This window comes from Bos javanicus, chromosome 7 (genome assembly GCF_032452875.1).
Source record: "Bos javanicus breed banteng chromosome 7, ARS-OSU_banteng_1.0, whole genome shotgun sequence".
Classification (NCBI taxonomy): domain Eukaryota; kingdom Metazoa; phylum Chordata; class Mammalia; order Artiodactyla; family Bovidae; genus Bos; species Bos javanicus.
Window position 1 is genome coordinate 40,902,566 of NC_083874.1, and position 22,472 is coordinate 40,925,037.

At 37.7% G+C, this 22,472-nt stretch overlaps 1 protein-coding gene across 1 annotated transcript; it reads left to right on the forward strand.

The window, feature by feature from the left end:
• Nucleotides 1-347: 347 nt before the first annotated feature.
• Nucleotides 348-16,177, forward strand: TRIM58 (tripartite motif containing 58). Its single transcript, XM_061423203.1, has 6 exons — nt 348-962; nt 5,262-5,357; nt 7,326-7,556; nt 9,666-9,688; nt 9,785-9,885; nt 14,779-16,177. The coding sequence occupies exons 1-6, from the start codon at nt 540-542 to the stop codon at nt 15,366-15,368; spliced, it is 1,464 nt and encodes a 487-aa protein (XP_061279187.1). The 5' UTR covers nt 348-539; the 3' UTR covers nt 15,369-16,177.
• Nucleotides 16,178-22,472: the final 6,295 nt, after the last annotated feature.

Below are 22,472 nucleotides of genomic sequence, written 5' to 3' on the forward strand. Positions count from 1 at the left end.
AACTCCAGGAGTTGGTGATGGACAGGGAGGTCTGGTGTGCTGCTATACATGGGGTCGCAGAGTCGGACACGACTGAGCGACTGAACTGAACTGAACTGAGAAAAAATAAATTTTGACAAAAAAAAAAAACTTTAACAAATCAATATGTCATAAAAAGATAATAAGGTCATGGGGCAGTTTAGAAAATAATTGAAGGAAGGAGCTTAGTGATTCTTGAAATTTACTGACAGTGAAAACATGAGAGTACAGGCTCCAATAAGCGACCCTATGAGGGATTTCGTTAGAAATGATCAGTTTCCTAGGAGGCTAGGATTGCTAGAATGTTAATTTTATGCTTGTGGTTTACTGTGTCTGAGTTGCAAGTTTTCACTGGGCGTGGCTCATTTGGACGCTTGCCAGTGGATAAAGCCCATCTTGTGTCTGCTTCTCATGAGGCTGTGGGGTTCCTCCCTTCTGCGTCAGAACACCAAGAAAGATAGTGCAGGCAGCTGGGGAAGACAGCTGTACTATCTGAGGGGCCAGGCAAGGCCCAGCAGGCCATGGCCTCGGGGTCCCCTGGGGAGCGGCTCTGCGAGGAGGCCCGGTGCCCAGTGTGCCTGGATTTCCTGCAGAATCCCGTCAGTGTGGACTGCGGCCACAGTTTCTGCCTCAGATGCATCTCCGAGTTCTGCGAGAAGTCCGACAGCGCACAGGGCGGCATCTATGCCTGTCCGCAGTGTCGGGGTCCCTTCAGGCTGGAAAGCTTCCGGCCCAACAGGCAGCTGGCCAGCTTGGTGGACAGCGTGCGGCAGCTGGGGCTGGGCGCAGAGCCTTCGGGGGCACGCTTGTGTGTGAGGCATGGCGAGGAGCTGACCCGTTTCTGCGAGGAGGACCAGGAAGTGCTGTGCTGGGTCTGTGACACCACTCCAGAGCACAGGAGCCACCACACAATATCGCTGCAGGAGGCCGCCAGGTGCTACCAGGTGAGAGGTGTTACCATGTAATGTGGAGGGCTGTGACTCCTGATCTGGAAATGCTGGTCTGTAATGGAAGACACTGACTAGGTCAGAAGTGTGAAAAATCCCTTGCCAGAGACAGAGCCAAAAGATAACCCCTGATCTGAATGAGCAGTGCCCTCTACACCAACCACCCTCCTGGCTCACATTCACCTTTGCTCCATGGAAATACCATCATTTGGGACTCCTATTCAGGAGCTCAAACATACTGTTATTTTAGACTGCTCTTCTCTGCCATGAAACTCTCCCTGGTCATTTCATTTCATGCTGGTCTTAATTTTCCTGATATAGGTAATCTGAGTTTCACAACTAGAGCTCCCTGGTGTAGGAGGCTATGTTGTCCAATTGCCTCTTAGTTCCGAGTGCATAAATGTTCTTGGAAACACTTCCTAATAACTATCATTTGTATAATATTTTGCTTTTGCATAATAGTTATATTAATTCATGCTACTGTTGTTTAGTCACTAGGTTGTGTCCAGCTCTTTGCAATCCCATGGACTGTAGCTGATCAGGCTTCTCTGTCCATGGGACTTCCCAGGCAAGAATACTGGAGTAGGTTGCCATTTCCTTCCCCAGGGGATCTTCTCAAACCAGGGATCAAACCCAAGTCTTGTGCTTAGCAGGAGGATTCTGTACCACTGAGTCACTTAGGAAGCCCATGATAATTAATATTGTCATTTTATATTGGAATATAGTTGATTTACAGCGTTGTGTTCATTTCAGGTATACAGCAAAGTGATTCAGTTATACATATACATGTATCCATTCTTTTTAAAAATCTTTTCCCATATAGGTTATTTCAAAATATTGAGTAGAGTTTTCAGTGCTATACAGTAGGTCCTTGTTGATAATCTATTTTATATATAGTTGATAATCTATTTTATATGTATATAGTAGTGTATATATGTTAATCCTAAACTCCTAATTTATTCCTTCCCCTCACCTTTGCCTTTTGATAATTTTAAGTTTGTGTTTGAAGTTTGTGAGTCTATTTCTGTTTTGTAAATACTTTCATTTGTATCATTTTTTTTTAGATTACACATGTAAGCAATGTGTGTGGGTATGTGTGTGCTAAGTCGCTTCAGTCATGTCTTATTCTTTGTGACCCTATGGACTGTAGTCAGCCAGGCTCTTCTGTCCATTGGATTCTCTAGGCAAGAATACTGGATTGCCATGGGTTGCCATGCCTTCTTCCAGGGGATCTTCCCAACCCAGGGATTAAACCTGTGTTTCTTATGTCTCCTGCATGGCAGGCAACTTCTTTAATGCTGACCACCAGGGAAGCCCACATAAGTGATGTTATGTGATATTTATGTTTCTCAGTATGACTTACTTTACTTAGTATGATAATCTCTAGGTCCATCCATGTTGCTATAAATTACTTTGTTTCATTCTTTTTAAGCCAGAGTAATTTTACATAGTGGGCTCCCCTGGTGTCTCAGTGATAAAGAACCCACCTGCCAATGCATAAGAAGCAGGCTTCATCCCTGGTTGGAAAGATACCCTGGAGAAGGAAATGGCAACCCACTCCAGTATTCTTGCTTGGGAAATTTCCCAGACAGAGGAGCCTGGTAGTCTACACTCCATTGGGTCACAAAAGAGTCATACACAACTTAGTGACTAAACAACATCAATAACAAAAATATTCATATATATATATATATATATATATATGCCACATCTTCTTTATCCATTCATGTGTCAATGGACATTTAGGCTGTGTCCATGTCTTGAAAGAAAGTGAAAGTGAAGTCACTCAGTTGTGTCCGACTCTTTGCAATCCTATGGACTATAGCTTACCAGACGCTTCTGTCCATGGGGTTTTCTAGGCAAGAATATTCAAGTGGGTTGCCATTTCCTTTTACAGGAGATCTTCATGACCAAGGAATTGAACCCAGGTTTCCCACATTGTAGGCAGACTCTTTACTGTCTGAGCCACCAGTGAAGACCATGTCTTGGCTACTGTAAATACTGCTGAAATGAATATAAGGGTGCATAAAACCACCTTCATGTTTGAATGTTTGCTATGAATGGTGTCTGGATGGGCACAAGGCTCTGATCCCCTTTAAAGTTGCCAATACATGTTACTATGACGTAGGAATCCAGTGGTTAAGCCGACAGATTCCTCTCTATTCAACACATATTTCTGGACTTATGATACGAGCATCCTCAGTGAAGAGGTGACTAATATTGGAGTACCTGGCTCACAAAAGTGGCATCCATGCAACTCTGTGAAAAAGATTCTTCCTACTGGTGCTCATCAAAAGTTTTTGGACATATTCAGAACATACTTCGGAGAAGGCAATGGCACCCCACTCCAGTACTCTTGCCTGGAAAATCCCATGGATGGAGGAGCCTGGTAGGCTGCAGTCCATGGGGTCGCTAAGAGTCGGACACGACTGAACGACTTCTTTCACTTTTCACTTTAATGCATTGGAAAAGGAAATGGCAACCCACTCCAGTGTTCTTGCCTGGAGAATCCCAGGGACGGGGGAGCCTGTTGGGCTGCCGTCTATGGGGTCACACAGAGTCGGACACGACTGAAGTGACTTAGCCGCAGCAGCAGAACACACTTAAATTCCCAATATTTGGAACAGCTGCTTGCACAAAGAGAGTTAAAGTCATCTTTAATCTACTGACCTTACCTGAAGTACTATCACAATGAAAATAAAGTGAAGATATTAACTTTATAAAATAATAATACATTAATTTAATAAATTATTAATAATATAGAGCCTATACTAATTTTGTATATTTATATCATACATTTTAACTTAGAATAATTAATAATGTAATTATTATTATTATTTTAACTTTGTTTTAAATCAAGGTTGTGATTTATTTTTTCCCTCAAGTACCCTCTGGACCTACCTAGAAATATCTTTTTTAGGTTTTCTTCTTGATTTTGGTTGTCTTCTGCAAAATTCAGGTGCTAACTATTTCTTAACTAGACTTCTAGAGTATATTCCTGCCTTTTTTCTTTAATCCAGAGGGTACCATACAGTGCATGGATAATGTCATATTCTAAGGAAGTTTTCTCTATTTCAGCAGTCCTTCAACTAAATACCAAATAAATATCTTCCAAACTCCTTAGCCTGTCAATCACTTTTAGGACCCTAAGTGCTCTTACTGTAACTCTTGTCTTAAGCATTAATTTTTAGATTCAGCAAAGCTAGCTTAATCACTGTTTCCCCAAACGTGATACAACTTTCAACCTCTTTGCTTTTGCTTACAATTTTTTTTTTTGTCTGTTAAGTGTCGGAGTGTTCTAGTCCTTCCAGATTCTAAAAACAATTGCCATTTTCTTCATCTTATTAAATGTCTCGTTGGTTTCTACTGCTATTTTATGTGTTCTACCTTAGAATGTTATCATTAAAAAAAAAAAGAAAAAAAAAAAAGACTGGTGTGTGGGACTTGTTGAATGACTGTGGGAAGAATTTAATTTTTTGTTTGTTTTAATTTTTTCCTGAGACTTATTGAATGACTTTGGGGAGACTTTTAAAATGTGTATATGTGTCTATCTTTGTGTGTGTTCTCTGTAAATAAAATATATGTGCTTACCTTTAGCAGGAGTCCTAGGGTTGAAAAGAGATTTAGTTTTCCTTAAATTATTTTTCTACCCCTTGTAAGATTTATGACTTTCTGTATTTCTTTTTCATATAATAAATACTAACTTACAAGATTTCTTCTTTAAAATAATAAGAAGTACACTTCTGGTTATAAAGTAATGAATAACTTTAAGAAGTTGAAATACATAGATAAAAGGAATAGCATCACCTTTTCAGCCAAGCATAGGAGATGAGATTTTGTTTATTGAATATATTTTCATTTCATTTTATATATTTATTATAAGAACTTTCATTTTTAAAAATTGGTATCAGGTTACATAAAATATGCTTATTTTAATTTTCATTATAATTGTATTTATTGCCATTAAAAATTCTGAAGCACTTTGTTTTAATTCTATCCAGTGAATAAAATAATTTTTTCCTCACTGCCCTATTTTTAATTGCCCTATTTTGATTATTTACTGTTTTGCTATTTATAATACAATGAACACAGTTTTTAGATACATCCTTTATTATATCTGGCATTAACAGTTAAAACATATCTATGTTTAACAGTCATTAATATTAATGAGATCGAACATTTTTATATGCTTTCTACTGCCTGTTATAGCTGATCTTTGTATTTCTTCCTGTACTTGGTCAATTTAAGTACCGAATGAGAGTATCCTTAATGGCTGCAGCGTATCTTCCCAAACAGATAAAGCTCCAGGTGGCACAGGAGCTTGTGAGGAAAGAGCTGGAGGAAGCCTCAACTCAGGAGGCCAATGTGGGGAAGAAAACTGTTATTTGGAAGGTAAGAGAATACTGGGGCTTCAGGTGGCTAACCTATCTGAAGGATCCTTATTTGGATCATTAAGTCGTTCTTCTACCATCGTCCTTGCTTTTGTTCCATTTACCGAGGTACTCAAGAAAAACTGATCTCAGCATCATCCTGGACCATCTCATCCCCTCAGATTATATTTGTACAATTGTGTTCTTTCTAATCTCTGTAATACTATCCCCAATCCAAATTATAAAAAAAGACTTTATTCATCTTGATCTTACTAACTCACTTGATCTTAACTCACTGATCTTCACTCACTGCATCACTTAGAACAGAGTTGTACTGTCACTACTAGTTTAAAAAATGTGTATTTGTTGAATGAAATTTTTACTATTTCACAACATATATATATATATATACACACACACACATATATGAAATACAGGCTTATAGTCATCATCTTATATATAAAAATAATCTGAATTTTCTTTTTTCAGTCAATATATTGATATAAATATATGTCTTTTTTCAGTTAATATGTTGATACATTTCTGCCATCATCAGCTCTTTTTTCCTTTACCTATTTATACATACACACACACATACATACGCAAAGTGATTCTGAACCTGGACCAGTGTTGCCTTCCAAGAGATATTCTGCAATATCAGTAGATATTTTTGGTTGTCACAACTTGGGTGCCTTACTAGCATCTCATATGTAAAGGCAAGAAATGCTGCTAAATACCCTATAATACAAAGGACAGTCCCCACCCCCCCAAAAAAAAAATCACAACAAAAAATCACCTGGTCAAATATCAATAGGATCAATACTGAGAAACTGTATATAGAAATGACATAGGTGTTTATATTTTTATATTATATATTACAATATATATAGACTTTATTTCCAAATACTTCTCTTTCCCCAAGGAACCCTTTTTCTCTGATTATTCTCTATAATTTTGTAATTCTTTCTTTTCTTGAAAATTTTGACTTGTATTCTATCCTCTGGCAGATATTTTCATAAGGGTTTTTGCTATATTTTTCTCCGTGATATCTTATTTTTTCCCATAGTTATGTATATCATATGTAAAGTTAATTAATAATGACATTTATTAATAATTTTTTAAGTTAGTAATCTAAGTCAATTGTTTTTAATCCTGACCTGACCAGAAATTTATGAAATCAGGAACTCTATATCTGAGATCTGATTTCATGCATGTCTTGAACCCTCCACTGATTATTCTTAGAGATGTTTCCAAGAATCTTGTTCTAAGTCAAGTCAACTTGCATCATTTTTACCTTTAAGAATGTATCTATGTGAGCCAAAATGCAACAAGCATAGTTTTAATAAATGAAATTCTAAATTCTGTGGAAACCCTTAGTCCTATATTTATAGGTGTAATTATAGTATTTAAAAGGGTGATGTGAGAGAACAATGAATTGCAACTAAACCCCTTTTCACTATGTCATTCCCCATGTGTGTGTGTGTTAAGTCGCCTCAGTCGTACCTCACCCTTTGCAGCCCTATGGACTGTAGCCCACCAGGCTCCTCTGTCCAAGGAATTCTCCAGGCAAGGCTACCTGAAAGGTTCCGTGGTCCTGAAACAACCTGACTTGGGAAGGTAGTTTGCGGTGCAGAAAGAAAGAGGCTGAGGCAGGAATTAGGAAAGCTTGAGTAATTCTTCTTCCTCTGCCATCACCCCTTTCTGTGACTTTAGGGAAATCATTTCACTTTGAGTCTTTTTCCATTTTTTGAACAAGAAAAGATTAGAATAAAAAAAAAAAAGAATACTGGAGTGGGTTGCCATGCCACTCCCCAGGGCATCTTCCCGACCCAGGGATTGAACCCGGGTCTCTTGCACTGCAGGCAGATGCTTTACCATCTGAGCCGCCAGGGAAGGCCCTCGATCCCCACCACGCTCCCCGCCCATACATGAAGGTAGAGGCCAAATACTCTGCCCCAACTGCTGGTGATTTGTTGTACTGTCACTCCAGGAAAAAGTGGAAATGCAGAGGCAACGCTTCAGGTGGGAGTTTGATAAGTATCGTGGCTTCCTGGCCCTGGAGGAGCAACTGCAGCTTAGAAGACTGGAGGAGGAGGAGCGAGCCACGCTGCAGAAGCTTCGGGAAAGCAAAAACCGGCTGGTTCAGCAGAGCAGGGCCCTGAAGGAGCTGGCAGAGGAGTTGGAGGAGAGGTGCCAGCGACCAGCCCTGGGTCTGCTGGAGGTGAGGCTGGGTGCCTGGGAGAAGAAGGATGGGCACACCTGAGACCAAGGGGACAGATGGCAGCTTTCAGAGATAACTCCTTAAGCAGTTTTGCTCTTTAGGACAGGATCACCCTAGAATTTCCTTGGAAAGCATGTTATTAAAAATCCTCAATCCTAACATCAGAATCTGAAGGGAGCCTAGAGAATCATACATAATAGTTTATACTAAAGACAAAACCTTAAATATTCTCAAAACTAAAATTAATTTAATGATTTACATATGATTAAACAGAAAACAGACTATCTATACTATGTTGCCTAGAAAGCATTTTATAAAAAATCTCATAATGGGCCAACGATGATATTGCTGTATTTCAGTCATGGCTAATCCAAAAAGTCTTGTTAACCCATTTTAATGTCAATGGTCAAACATATGAGTAATATCTAAAATTTTTCACTTTGAAATTGGCATATTAATTTTCAAAGCAAATGCTAATGTTCTAGCCCATAGTGCACGCCCATTCCAGGCATTGTGAGGAGGGATTAATTTGACTCCATACAGCTTGCCCACAGTATAATTGAGATTATAGAGAAGACAGACAAATAAATAATAATCCTCCTTAAAGGCATTAAATCCCGTGAATTGAGAAAGTCATCATTGTTGGTGGATGCTTGCTCTCATGCTAGAACTTACTTGCAATAGAAATTTTCTGGGCACGCTTCATTGTGTTTCAATCCCAATGACTCATTTAAGAATGTCTGAAATAAGTAATTTCTATCTTCATACAAGTTCTGTGATTAAATAGCACTGGTCACAGAGTAGGGGGGGTCATTAAATAAAAGCATTTGCATAGCTTTTATATTAAATATGTCCCATTTTCTTCAATATATTTATGCATGAGTAAAATGTTGTTGTTGTTATTGTTTTTATTATTATTGCTATGCCTACTTAGACTAAGCAAACTGTCCCAAAGGAATAAATTTTCAAAATTTTAAACAGTAAATAAACACAAGAACTTTGGCATTTTCAACAATATTCATTGTCACATCTTACTGTATCTTAAAATACTGCATATTTGAAATTATCATTTATTAGCACTGAATAAATGTTAGAATGTCTTATAACACAAATCTTGAAGTTTGAAGTGAAGTCGCTCAGTTGTGTCCAACTCTTTGCAACTCCATGGACTGTAGCCTACTACGCTCCTCTGTCCATGGGATTTTCCAGGCAAGACTACTGGAGTGGGTCACCATTTCCTTCTCCAGAGGATCTTCCTGACCCAGGGATCGAACCCAGGTCTCCTGCACTGTAGGCAGATGCTTTACTATCTGATCCACCAGGGAAGTCCTTAGGGAGACTATTCCTCAAATAATTTGCTTTCATTTTTATACTCATTTCTCCCTTTCTTCCTCAGTACCAGGAAACAACATTTCACCCTTAATGGACCAAAATAAGACCTGTTGTTCTGATGAAATATAAAGCTAATCATTTCCCTGTTTTTATGCCCTGTTAAAATTAATCTGACTGGTGGTCATTTTTTAGAGGGATAAGGGAAATACAGTGTAGGTGATTTGTTTAATAATCTACTTTGACATAGACTGTTGCTGAATTTTAATGACTTCTGTTTTTTCTACTTAGATAACTTAAACAAAGTATGTTGGTTCAGAGAATAAGGAAGTTAGGGTTTTCTTACAAGGACACTGAGATTATCATTTTATGTCTATACATTTCACTATTTCCCAAATAAATTCTGCAGATATTTAGAATCTATTTTTACCTTAATTCTGTTCACAGAAAATAACTCTTCATAAAAACATCCAATTATCAGAATTATCAATTCAGAAAATAGTTAAACCAATAGATATTATAGGAATTAACCTAAAGTTTGTGTGGTCTGATTTTGTTTTAATAGAGGCAAACTGATTATATTATTTTAAATTCATGAGAAAACTCAATAACAGTCTGTTTTAGATTTTTTAAAGAGGGAGTCATATCTCTTATAGTTTTACATCAATAGTTAATGATTTTCAATAATTCCTAAAGAGATGTTCCTGGTGTGTCCCCAGTCTGTCAAAAGCAGTTCAGAGGTCTAACTCACACCTGCTTGTGTTTCTCTTTCATTTTCAGGGTGTGGGAGGAGCCTTGAGCCGGTATGTTTACTTTCCGAATCAGAGAATGGTTTGGGAGAGGCTGGGGAGGTTGGTGGATAACCCTAATGAAAACTGCAGGTTTTGTGCTCTTCTCAGAAGTAAGAATGTCACACGCCTGGAACCCGAGTCCATCGTTATGGAGCTGAAGACAATGTGTCGCATCCCTGGCATGAGGGAAATGTTGAGGAAGTTCCAAGGTAGGCTGCATTTTAGACCTTGAGGAACTATGACTCCTGGAATTTCGCTGTTATTGCATGTTACTGTACCAGTCAGGCTACAGTAACAAAGACAACCCAAAGTTTAGTGGCTAAAATCAGCAAAGTTTTATTTTGAGATCATGTTATTGGTTGATTACTGGATTGTGGAGGCTTTAATTTCACATAATCTCACTCCATGCAGACAGAGCCCCACCTCCTTCCTGTTGCTGATAGGCACAGAACTGAGCAAAGTCATGGTGAATCATGCACCACCCTAAGGGACACATATAGCTTTCCTCAAGATATTATTGATGAAAGTGAGTCACGTGGTCATGTCAAACTACAAGGGGGGAAGGGAGAGAGCAGTAGGCTCAGATTTTTTTTTTTTTAAAGAGTATTGGGATATTTGTGAATAGTCCTGAAGAATATCAGAGTAACTGACACCCATGTAAGCTACATTTGGTTGGAGTAGTGGGTTTGAAAATGATATTATCTGTGACATAAGCAATATTAGTTCCAATCTATGTCTATGTCGTTTTTTATAAAATGCTAAAAACTTGTATTGTTTGGAGGACAAATGAAACATATCTGAAAACAGAGAAAAAAATCTTCAGTATATGAAAGCATTGCAGTGTATCAGATAATATAAAGTTTGGATTCTTTCGTTATCTGGCAGTTTGATGAATTTCTTAAATTAGATAGTAAATAAAGCCAAAAACATTCAGTTAATTATATTTAAGAGGGAATAACTGTAGTGTTATAATTAGTTTGTTGGGTCTTAGTATTTGGTTTTTTAAAACAATATAGATTCAATGTTTTTAATTTTTTTATATTCAATTTATGCCAAATAATGAAAATAGACTATGACTTAATAGTGGGTTTATTACTTAGAAGGAAACTGCCGTCTGTGGGGTCGCACAGAGTCAGACACGACTGATGCGACTTAGCAGCAGCAGCAGCTTTGTCCCATGATAAGAAAACCCATTTTATCAATCCTGTTCAATGATTAATCCATGATCTTACAGGGAGATTGATATTCCCCGATAGCTCAGTTGGTAAAGAATCTGCCTACAATGCAGGAGTCCCTGGTTCAATTCCTGGGTCGGGAAGATCTACTGGAGAAGGGATAGGCTACCCTTTCCAGTATTCTTGGGCTTCCCTTGTGGTTCAGCTGGTAAAAAATCTGCCTGCAATGCGGGAGACCTGGGTTCAATCCCTGGGTTGGGAAGATCCCCTGGAGAAGGGAAAGGCTACCCACTCCAGTATTCTGGCCTAGAGAATCCCAAAGAATTAGACACGACTGAGCAACTTTCACTTAACTGTATGAAATGTTGCAAGTTATTACACTCTCATAATCAGTGTCTTTATATTCCCATTTATGTTTATTGAATTAATTAACTGGTCAATTCCAAAAATATTGTGTATTTTATGCCAGTTACTCTTCTAAGCGTTAGAATATAAAACTGAACAATAACATCAAAGATGTTACAAATATGGAGCATCATGTTGTAAATTTTTGCTTAAATTATGGAAAGTACACAAAATGTGAGAAAATGAAACTGAATATTGAAAAAATAAATAAGTGTGGCCAGAAGTTCTTGAGTTAGCACATCTAATCTGGAGTTTTTGATGATCAAGGAAGACTTCATTCATAGGGGAAAACACAGCAAATATCTGATCTAGAAGAAAGCATTTCAGGCAACAGAAATGAGTTCTAAGACCTGAGCTTAAAATATGGAAGATGCATTCCAGGAGCTATGAGGAAGTCTGTGTGGCTATTGTGGAGTGAGTGACAGGAGAACTGTAGAGGTCAAGCAAAGTCCAGGTAGCATAGGACCCAACAAGAAGGCCACTATGCTGCTGCTGCTAAGTCGCTTCAGTCGTGTCTGACTCTGTGCGACCCCAGAGACGGCAGCCCACCAGGCTTCCCCGTCCCTGAGATTCTCCAGGCGAAAACACTGGAGTAAGTTGCCATTTCCTTCTCCAATGCATGAAAGTGAAAAGTGAAAGTGAAGTCACTCAGTTGTGTCCGACTCTTCACCACCCCATGGACTGCAGCCCACCAGGCTCCTCCGTCCATGGAATTTTCCAGGCAAGAGTACTGGAGTGGGGTGCCATTGCTATGAGCAGAAGTGAAATAAAAAAATAAATAAATAAAAAAAATTTAAAAAAAAGAAGTGAAATAAGGCATCAGTTATAAATGGAGGAATAGCATTATTGGACTAATGTTTCATGAAGATCACTCTGCGTGGTTTATTGAGAATAAATTACAGAGGGGCAAGGCTTGATGTGGAAAAGCTGTTAGGAGCCTTTGTAATAACTCAATTAGAGACTATTTTCTATTGGACTAGGGAAGTCGTACTGGAGGTACAGAGAAATAGACAAGATCTTGCTATATTGATATTTTGAAAGCAGAACTGGGAAGATTTGCTGTTGGATTAGATATGAGGTGTCAGAAAGGGAGAAAAGTTGTGAATAATTCCAAAGTTAAAATCTCCTGAATTGGCATAATGAAATTATTGTTTACATTGACAGGTAAAGCTGTAGGCAAGGTAGAAAAAAGGACTTGGGTTTTAGACACATCAATGTTGTGATGGATATTAAATATCCAAATGCTGATATTGGGTAGGCAGATGAATTTACATATATGGAGTTCCAGGAGAAAAGTCTAGGCTAAAAGTATTTGGGATTAGTAAAGCATATGAATGGAATTTAATGAAAGTAATATACCTGCCAGCCCAAGAACACATCAAAAGTGATCTGAGAGAGAGGCAAGAGGTCCCAATCATTAGACCATTGGTTTCTCCAATAGCAGTGATGGAGGAGGAGAAGAGAAAACAGCAGAGGAGACCAAGAAGGGGTGATCAGCAGAAAGGGAGTAAAGAGTGATGACTGGTGTCTTTGGGAAAGAGAAATGTTTTCTAGGACAAAAGGATTCTCAAATGTGTTAAGTGCTATAGAAAAGTCATTTAAGGTGAACTTTAAGGACTGATCATTCATGGGGCACTGGGAAGAAGGTGAAGTTTGGTTAGGATATTATTCTATTTGATGATAGTTTAAGAAATTTTAAGAGTTTAAGAAGAGTTGGGAGAATAATTAAAAATAGATGTATTCACAACCTTTTCACAGATCTATTTTCTTGAAGTGGGAATGATATGTGAAGACATGACATCTGTTAAATAATTCTGCCACAACATCATGGAGACCCACTTTCAGTTCCTGTTATTTATGACCTCTAGAGTTTGGAGGAGAAGGCAATGGCACCCCACTCCAGTACTCTTGCCTGGAAAATCCCATGGACGGAGGAGCCTGAAAGGCTGCAGTCCATGGGGTTGCTGAGGGTCAGACACAACTGAGCGACTTCACTTTCACTTTTCACTTTTCACTTTCATACATTGGAGAAGGGAATGGCAACCCAATCCAGTGTTCTTGCCTGGAGAATCCTAGGGACTGGGGAGCCTGGTGGGCTGCTGTCTGTGAGGTCGCACAGAGTCAGACACGACTGAAGTGACTTAGCAGTAGCAGAGTTTGGGAAAATCATATGATCCCTAGGGCTCATTCTGCTTATCTATAATGTGAGAAAGATAATATCAATCTTGAGGCTGGTTCCATGTGATAGCATAGATGATGTAGCCACTTAGGTTTGAGTAGAAATAAAAGATAACTAGAAGTGGTTTGAGACAAATAATGGAATCATCATATTAATATTTGTTATTATATTAAAAATTAAAACATGATTAATTATGAAATTTGTTTTTGCTTTTAAATTAATGAAATCAAATTTACTAGTTTTGAGTGTTGACCAAAAAAAACAGACATGAATATTTTACATCCTTCTTGCTTCACTGAGGTCATTTTCATTAGTAGATGTATTTTTAAATTATATGTACAAATAAAATGTCATATCAATATACTGAGACTTCACAGTATAGGTATTAATAGTAGTTTTCATTAATTTTCTTTGCTGCATAGCAAATTACCACACACTTAGCTACTTAAAATCACATCCATTTGCTTCTGTTCTTCAGATCTGATAATCACATGGGATCAGCTAGTTTCTCTGCTTAAGATTTTATTAGATTAAAATCAAGGTGTTGACCAGACTGGACATCTCTAAGGGGTCTAGGGAAAGGTCCACTTGCAAGCTTATTCAGTCTGATGATGTAAAGCAATTCCTTGCAGTTGGAGGACTGACATCCCCATCTCCTTGTTGATTATCAGTTGGAGGTTCTTCACCTTTCTCCTCCAGTGTGGCCCACTCCATCTTCAAAGGCAGCAATGACATATCAAATGCAAATCTCCCTGATTTTTCCTTCTACCACCAGACCAATAAGCAAAGAACTGTATCTGATTTTAAAGGGTGATTAGATTAGAACCCACTCATATAATCTCCCAGTTGTCACATAACAGAATCATGAGATAACCACCTGGGTCTAAAGGTCATGAAGTTCCTCTTAGAATTCTTCCTACCATAGTAACATAGCTTTTAAAGTGGTGTGTTTTAGATCAATGTAATTTTTCTATAGGCTTTGGAAAGAAAAAGAATCCCAAGGGAGTTATAAATTGTATTTTAAATGCAGATATTCCAAAGAGTACCCAAGTGCTGTGGATAGAGATAAAAGGAATCTAAATGGTTATGAACTTGGTTTGTCTTATCATCAATGGTTATGGTTTAATTGGGGCAGTAATTAGTCCTGGATCATGCAGACATAACAGAGGAATATACTCAAACTCAAGAAAGCATCTGCAAGATGAAATACTTATTTTTTTTTATCTCTATGAGTTATTAGAAGGAGAGTAAAGAATGGTGTGACAGTCATTAATATCATGGGTTCTTGAGTTTTCACGAGTCTTTTCTGTTCTTTTACATGTTCCACAAAATTGTTTCCACAGTTGACATAAAATTGGATCCTGCAACTGCACATCCTAGCCTCCTCTTGACTGCTGATCTGCGCAGTGTGCAGGATGGAGAACTGTGGAGGGATGTCCCCAACAACCCTGAGCGATTTGACACATGGCCCTGTATCCTGGGTTTGCAGAACTTCTCATCAGGGAGGCATTACTGGGAAGTCATGGTGGGAGAAAGAGCAGAATGGGGCTTAGGTGTCTGTCAAGACACAGTGTCAAGAAAGGGGGAAATCACACCATCCCCTGAGAATGGGGTCTGGGCCATGTGGCTTCTGAAGGGAAGTGAGTACATGGTCCTTGCCTCTCCATCAGTTCCTCTCCTCCACCTGGAACGGCCTCGCTGCATTGGGATTTTCTTGGACTATGAAGCAGGGGAAGTCTCCTTTTACAACATCACGAGTGGGTCTTTTATCTACACGTTCAACCACCTGTTCTCTGGTTTTCTTCGACCTTATTTTTTCATCTGTGACACAACGCCTCTTATCTTACCACCTATGACAGAAGTGGAATTAGAAAATTGGACATCCAGGGGTCATTCTGACTCTGCCTCTGATATCAGAGATGATTCTTCCTAAGATTGTGTTGCTGAGATACACCCCAAGCCTAGCAAAGTCTTCTGCAATAGAATGGAGCCTATAGTATATACATATGTGAAGGCTCAACAGATGTCCCCATTTAGGTCAGCTGTTTACTCCTTGTCACTGTGGAAATTTTCCCATAGGAACAAAAGGGAAAGTATATGTTATATGTGTTTGAATAAAGATTGTATAATAATTTTAGAAATGAAGCAGTCTTATCACTGTTTTCCCAAATGGCTCCACATACTTTTTTGATGAGGTTTTCTTCAAATGAATGGACTTTGTATTAAACAAAGATATCTATACATTTATTTTAATTTCTCATTCCTTTTAATATCTCTTCATTCCAAGTCTTCCACATATTAAGAATTAGAAATAGAAATTCTTAAATTGGTTCAAAACAGTCCAATATTGTTCTAACGTCAGATCCCTAATTGTTTCATCTTTTCTTTCTCTCTCTCCTCTTTTTCTCACTCTGGGCCCTGCCTCTTTCTGTCTCTGTCTCCCTCTCTTTTTTCTTTATTGCTTCTATGTTTTTTTTTGCTTTATATCTCATCATTTAACCTCCATTTCCTTCTAGATTAATATATTCAGAACCATCCCTTTATCTATTCATGATTCCTACGACTATTTAATTATTCTTTAAATCCTCTTTATTCAGGGGTCAATTTCTGAGAGTGATGCAGTTCATTCCTCTGATTATATCACTGAGTCCAATGCCATACCTCTGACAAGAACATTTTCCTTTTTCTTTGGATATATTTTTGATTGCAATATAATTGGTTTATAATATAAGCCAATGTTAGTTTCAGGTATTCAGCATGGATACTTTTTTATTTTTGAGTAGAAATTTCTCAGAATTATGATTCAACTAGTTATTTGACCTAGTCATTTTCTAGTTGTAAAACTTCAATTCTTTCTTTTTCTCTCAGACTCATTTACTTAGTATGATTTTTATAATGTGGGACAATGATATTGACCTTACAATATTTTGGGAAATAATTGAGTTTGTGATTTATAGGATTGCTTTAAATTCAACTTTGCCTCTTAAATACAATATGAAAATGACCATAATGATGAAATGATAATAATATTTGACTTATTTTTAGTGTATATTCTATATATTCCAAACAAAATTCTTAAAAATTATTGAAAGTTAACTATGCTTCCATCTTCTATATATATATATTTGATGAATACTTGCTAACCAAATGCTTAAATGCTAAATGTTGAAATGTTAAATAATTATTCATTAATAGAAACCTTAGATGACATTACCTAACAAGACTTTTTGATTTTTAAGGAGCTTTTCTCTTCCAGAGAAGTTTCTTTGACTAAAATCTTTCACATACTTTACAATAACATTAATGATATGGCTTTCTTTCTATAAACATATTTCTTTTCAGACATTTTTACATTTGGAGGAGCATTTATGGATTATAATAATTTTAGCAATGGGGAAATGTCATCAAACTGTATTTCCAGATGGCTTTACATATTCTAATGATGGGGCCTTGTATTAAACAACGATTTCATATTCGATACGTTTATGTTTGATCACGAGCAAACTATTCCTCTGTCTCTTTTAGAAATAGAGGTAATAATAACGTACTTTACATCCCTCTTGTTGATATTTTACATACAATGCACACCCTAGGCCTTTTCCACTCATGATCTAAGTAGAAAGCTGGGTCTCAGTTCACACTTTCCCATCATCAGGGCTTAAATGGGGCCTGGAAACTTACTATAACTCCTGAGTGTTCATGTCACTATAGGGTCTATAGTGGCATAGCATCTATGACAGGAGCTTGAGACATAGAACAAACACTCAGGACAGTAGAGCCCCTTTCCCAAAAGGATCAAGAGGGACAGGGTCACTGGTCTAAGATCATGTCACGCCTGGGGGCTCCACCCATTCACCAGGACAAGGAAGCCTCATGACCTCAGGCCTGCTACCCTCTTCAAGGGGTGAAAAGGGAATCTCAAGAATGCCTCCTCCCCAGGAAGCTAACATCCCAGTGTCTACTGTCTCTTTTTAACCCTATTATCTCATTGTGCATCCTCTTATGATTTATGTCAGTTACTAAGCCAACTTAAATCTTTCTTCATCCCTTGTATTCCACGTTTCACAAAGCTTTGTGCATCTCCTATTATAACCCCTATTTTTTGCCTTCTCAATTCCATACACACGCACACACTCAAACACAATACACAGAGGCTTTTCCAGTGGATGACAACTCCATTTTTTCAATTACTCAGGCCAACAATCTGGTTAACTCCTTTCTTGATTTTACTTTCTCATACTAGTCTGTCAGTAAACTCTGTTGGCTCTACCTTCAGAACGTATCTAGAGTTCAGCCAGCTCTAACCACTCTACTGTTGTAACCATGGTCTGAACATCCATTCTCTCCCTCTGAGTTATTAGGTTCCTAATAGCAATCCTGGCTGTACTTTGGCCCCTCCATGTCCCTTTTCAATGCAGCAGCCAGGCTGATCCTTTTAGCACCAAGATTGTAGTACCATTGCTATTACCTTCTATTCATCTTAGAGTTAAAGCCAAAATCTTTATAACAAACCCTCAGACCCTAGAAGATCTGAGCACAAGTTTCTCCTCTGACTTCCTCCCCTTACTTCCCTTTTTATTCTTCTCCATCTATCCTGGCATCCTGGCTGGGTTTACACCAGACCAGGCACTTGCTACCATCGAGCCTTTCTCCCAACTGTGCCTTCCACCTGCAATTTCCTTTTCCCTGATGTTTAATTCATTTGCTTTCTTTCCTTCATGTTAGTGTTAGTCGCTCAGTCATGTCCATCTCTTAGTGACCCCATGAACTTAAACCTGCCAAGACTCCTGTGACTATGGAATTCTCTAGGCAAGAATACTGGAGTAAGTAGCCATTCCATTCTCCAGGAAAGAGAAGGGATAGAACCTGACCCAGGGCTAGAACCCATGTCTTCTGCATTGCAGGCATATTCTTTACTGCCTGAATCACAAGGGCATGCTCAAATCCTGCTTTTTAGTGAGAACCATACAACCTGACCTATCCCAGAGCTCACCCAGAGTTCACCCTCCAACTTCCCTTTGTTGGGTGCAATGGAGGCACTTTTCTTCAATATACTACTTATTGGCTTCTAATATATTATATTGTCCTATTTATTAAATATTTATTTACTTGCTTTTGCCTTTTCTGGATAGATTGTAAGCATCCTGAGGAGAGGGATCACTGTTTATTGATAATGATATGTCTGACGTATCTCAAACAACTCACTGGTTTTTATGTGGTTATAACTCAATGCACATTTGTTGAATAAATAAATGATTAACTTTTGTTAAGCAGAATTAAGTGATGGATCTGAAAATATTTTATGAAATATAATATAATGGTATTATTATTATTACTAATTTATAACTAGAGAAGCACCGATCAATAAAGCTTAATGTCAAGTGTTAAAAGAGTAAACCAATTTTTAAGTGTAGAAGAAATTTGAATAAATTTGTAGAGATACTGGTTCCAGTGACATGATGAATTGCTATGCCCAGGTTCCATTGAGCCACTTGTAGCTTTGATTCCCTATGACAATACAGTGACAACTTTAACTCATTCATTGCCTTGTATGCATTCCATATGCAAATTTTCATACTAAGAATGTGGGGAGCATTATATAAGTTATATGGAATAAAAATTTTGTAGAAACCAACTTTTCCATGCTTTGTGAACTCCTTTTTGTTTTAACTGCACTATAGAGCCACCTTCTCTCCCTCCAGTACTCTCCCCACTGTCACTTCCCTTCAACCATCTATCTCTAGTTATCTGCTGGACTTTTTTTTAGGCCAAATCATTATAAAAAATGACTAAAATCATAAGGAATGATTACAAAGTCAATCTCAAACATTAGGTTCTAGCTTTTCTGAAGCTATAACTCTCCAGAGTCGTGTTTATAGTTTATCAAAAGACTAGATGATTCATTCAAATAACTAATTTGATCATTTTCCCCATGTCCCACTCCTGTGAGTGGTTTGTCTTGTGAATTAACTAGTTAGCTAATATTCTAGCATGTTGAGAAGGCGCTGAATGAAGGGAACTAGTGTGGGGCTGATTGGGAACAGGAAGTGGAAAAGTTTCATCCTCAGGCAGAAGGAACTGAGCTAATTTACAGTGGTGATATTGAGGCTTATTGTCCCAAAGGGCAGATAAATTGGGAACACTGGGATTTATTAAATCTGTCTGCTCTCCAAGAATTGACTCCTTAATGTACATTTTGTGTGTGCTTCTGGGGTCTTCTGCAAATTTACCTTTTTTATTATAAGAGGGAAGGATGGAAGTGATCTGTATCTATATAAAAAACATATTCTACAAACCTATAAGTTCTACACATTTTCCTATGTTGAATATTTCACTCTTTACTCTGTGGCTCTGTAGCTATGTCTTCTCAAAAGATCCCAGATTATTATTTTGCTAAATCCCCTAACCAATTGATTCAAACTAGCCTGGTTTTCTCTGATACTGTCTGACCATTTTCAGGGACTCAATTGCTATTCATTTATTGACTTTTATTATTTATATTTTGAAAAAAATTTAGCCTTGGGGTGTCACATCACTTAAATAAGAACATTAAAAGCACAGTCATATATACATAGTCTAATAAATCAAGAGTTCCTGGTAATTGCTTAATTTTACCCTAGTTACTTTTTGAAACTAAAGTATAAATCCACTATGCTGACATCTTCGCTTCAAATCCTAAGTAAATAAATAAAATCAGTTGCCCTACTGGTTCCTTAAATTAATAATAAAGTTCTAAATTAACCATTGCACCTATCCAATTTTTCAGCTGTCTAGGTCAATGAGTCCTTTCTTTTTCATGAAAAAAAATTCTTAGGAAAAAAATGACAAAATACTTTTGCAGTATTATCAATAGAACTAAGGGAAAAAAATTATTCTTCCAAGTAGAATGGGACTGATTATACTTTGGCTAATTTTTAGATACATGATAATTCTCAGGAACAGAGAAAGGAAGCAAATATTCCGTCTATATTTATGGAAGAAAAATTGAGTCTCCAATTTTACTTACGTAAAGTAATAAGTCCTTTTCATATCAAGGAACAAATTTTCATAGTCCTCATTTTCTGTCTGGACCCTATGGGAGATTATAGAGTTTGATGTGATGTATACCTACATCACACCTCAGTGTATGTACTAATGACCCCTGTGGGTTCAGAAATTTCCCTAGAGGTTGGGGCTGTTGAGAAAACCAGACCACTGGTCCATCTCCAGTCTTTCTCAGGAGAACTGCATCTTATTGTCATCAGCATAAACTCCTCTACACAAATATTGTGGTCCACTTCACTTATAGAGGAATGGGCCAACCCAAGAGAAGTGCCTTTATTTCCTCCCACATCTGGAATTGCACTTGGCTGGAGCACCTGTGTGCACACAGGCGGGAGTAAAACAACTTACAATCCTCCTATAATAAGATCCACACATTTTGACTTCTGACTTTTAATGATACCTGGTAGCCTACGAGTAAAAATGGTGAGTAGACTTCTGGATTTAGGAACTGTGATATTATAATTTGTAAGTTTTATGCATTTCTGACTTACAGCTCCCTAAACCTTGGAATTTCCTAAGTGTTGATAATAAATATGTCTTTTGTTATGTTAGTGAGGTGACTCTGGAAAGTACTTTAAGGACGGGGACAGTTATGGTTGGAATTTTCAGCCCCACCTCTTGACCTCTGGGGAGAGGAGAAGGGCTAGAGGTTGAATCAACATCCAGTGGCCAATGTTGTAATCAATCAATGATATTTCATGAAACCTCCATTAAAGCCCAAAAAGACAGGGTTGGGAGAACTTCCTGGTCGGTGAACATGTGGAGATACACGGAGAATGCCCTTCCAACATGCCTTGCCCTCTACATCTCTTTCATCTGGCTGTTTCTGAGTTATATCCTTTTCAAAATATACTAATGATCTAGTAAGTAAAATGTTTTTCTGTGTTCTACGAGTCATTCTAACAAAGTCATCTAACCTGAGGAGGGTGTCATGGGAATCTCTGATCTAGAGCCATTTGCTCAGAAGCACAGGTAACAACCTGGACTTGTGGCTGGGATCTGAAGTCCAAGGAGGGGATTGATGGAACCTTCAATCTGTAGCCAGTTGGCCAGAAGTACAGGTAATAGTTGGGCTTGCAACTGGCTTCTGAAATGGTTAGGCAGTGGGAGAAGTCTTGTAAGACTGAACATTTAACCTGTAAAATCTGATACTTTCTCTGGGTAGTATCAGAATTGAGTTGAATTCTCAGACACTCTGCTGGTGTCCAAAGTTTGTTGATGTAGGGATCCCCCTATCTACCATGTTGGAAACTAAGTCTCAGAATATCCAACAAAGGAGTTCTGCTCATCAATCTGCACCCTTTTGTTGGTTTGTTAAATAAATTAAAAAAAAAAAAACACATGAAACGTATCAAAGAAATAGAAAAAAGAAAATGATAAACATCCTCCTTGCTCTTGGAAAATGTATGGATTATGACTGACATTTGTTGTTCAGTCACTCAGTCATGTCCAACTCTTTGTGACTCCATGCCAAGATGCAAATCTACAGACAAATACATATATAAAGCTATTTTTTAGTCATAAGAAAGCAATAACTTTACCAATGCAAAATAATTTTTAAAGTATAATATATAAAAGTAGTGAGGGACAAAATATGAATAAATGCAGCATAAAAGTTCACTTTTTGTACTAGGGCTGGAGTTTGTTATCTGTCAGGCAAACATTAGAAAGTAAGATCTAAGATGTGTGTTTCATTAAAAAGAATAGCATTGAAAAGATATTATAGCCTCATGGGAGGAGATGGAGAAATGCCAGCTCTAGACTGGGAAGATCTAGGCCTGCTGTCCACTCTGAAATCATCAATCCCATTTTCTTTCATATGCCAGTATAGCTACTGGAATATGAAATTTGTGTGAGTTTGAGATTATTGAATCTGCAAGGTTAGACATGCTTTGGAAATAAACTAAAATTTTTAATTGTATGACTTCCTGCTTTCTAGGAGCTGAAAAAAAATATTTTTTTTTTTTTTGCTTTGTTGTTTAATTCTGTGCAT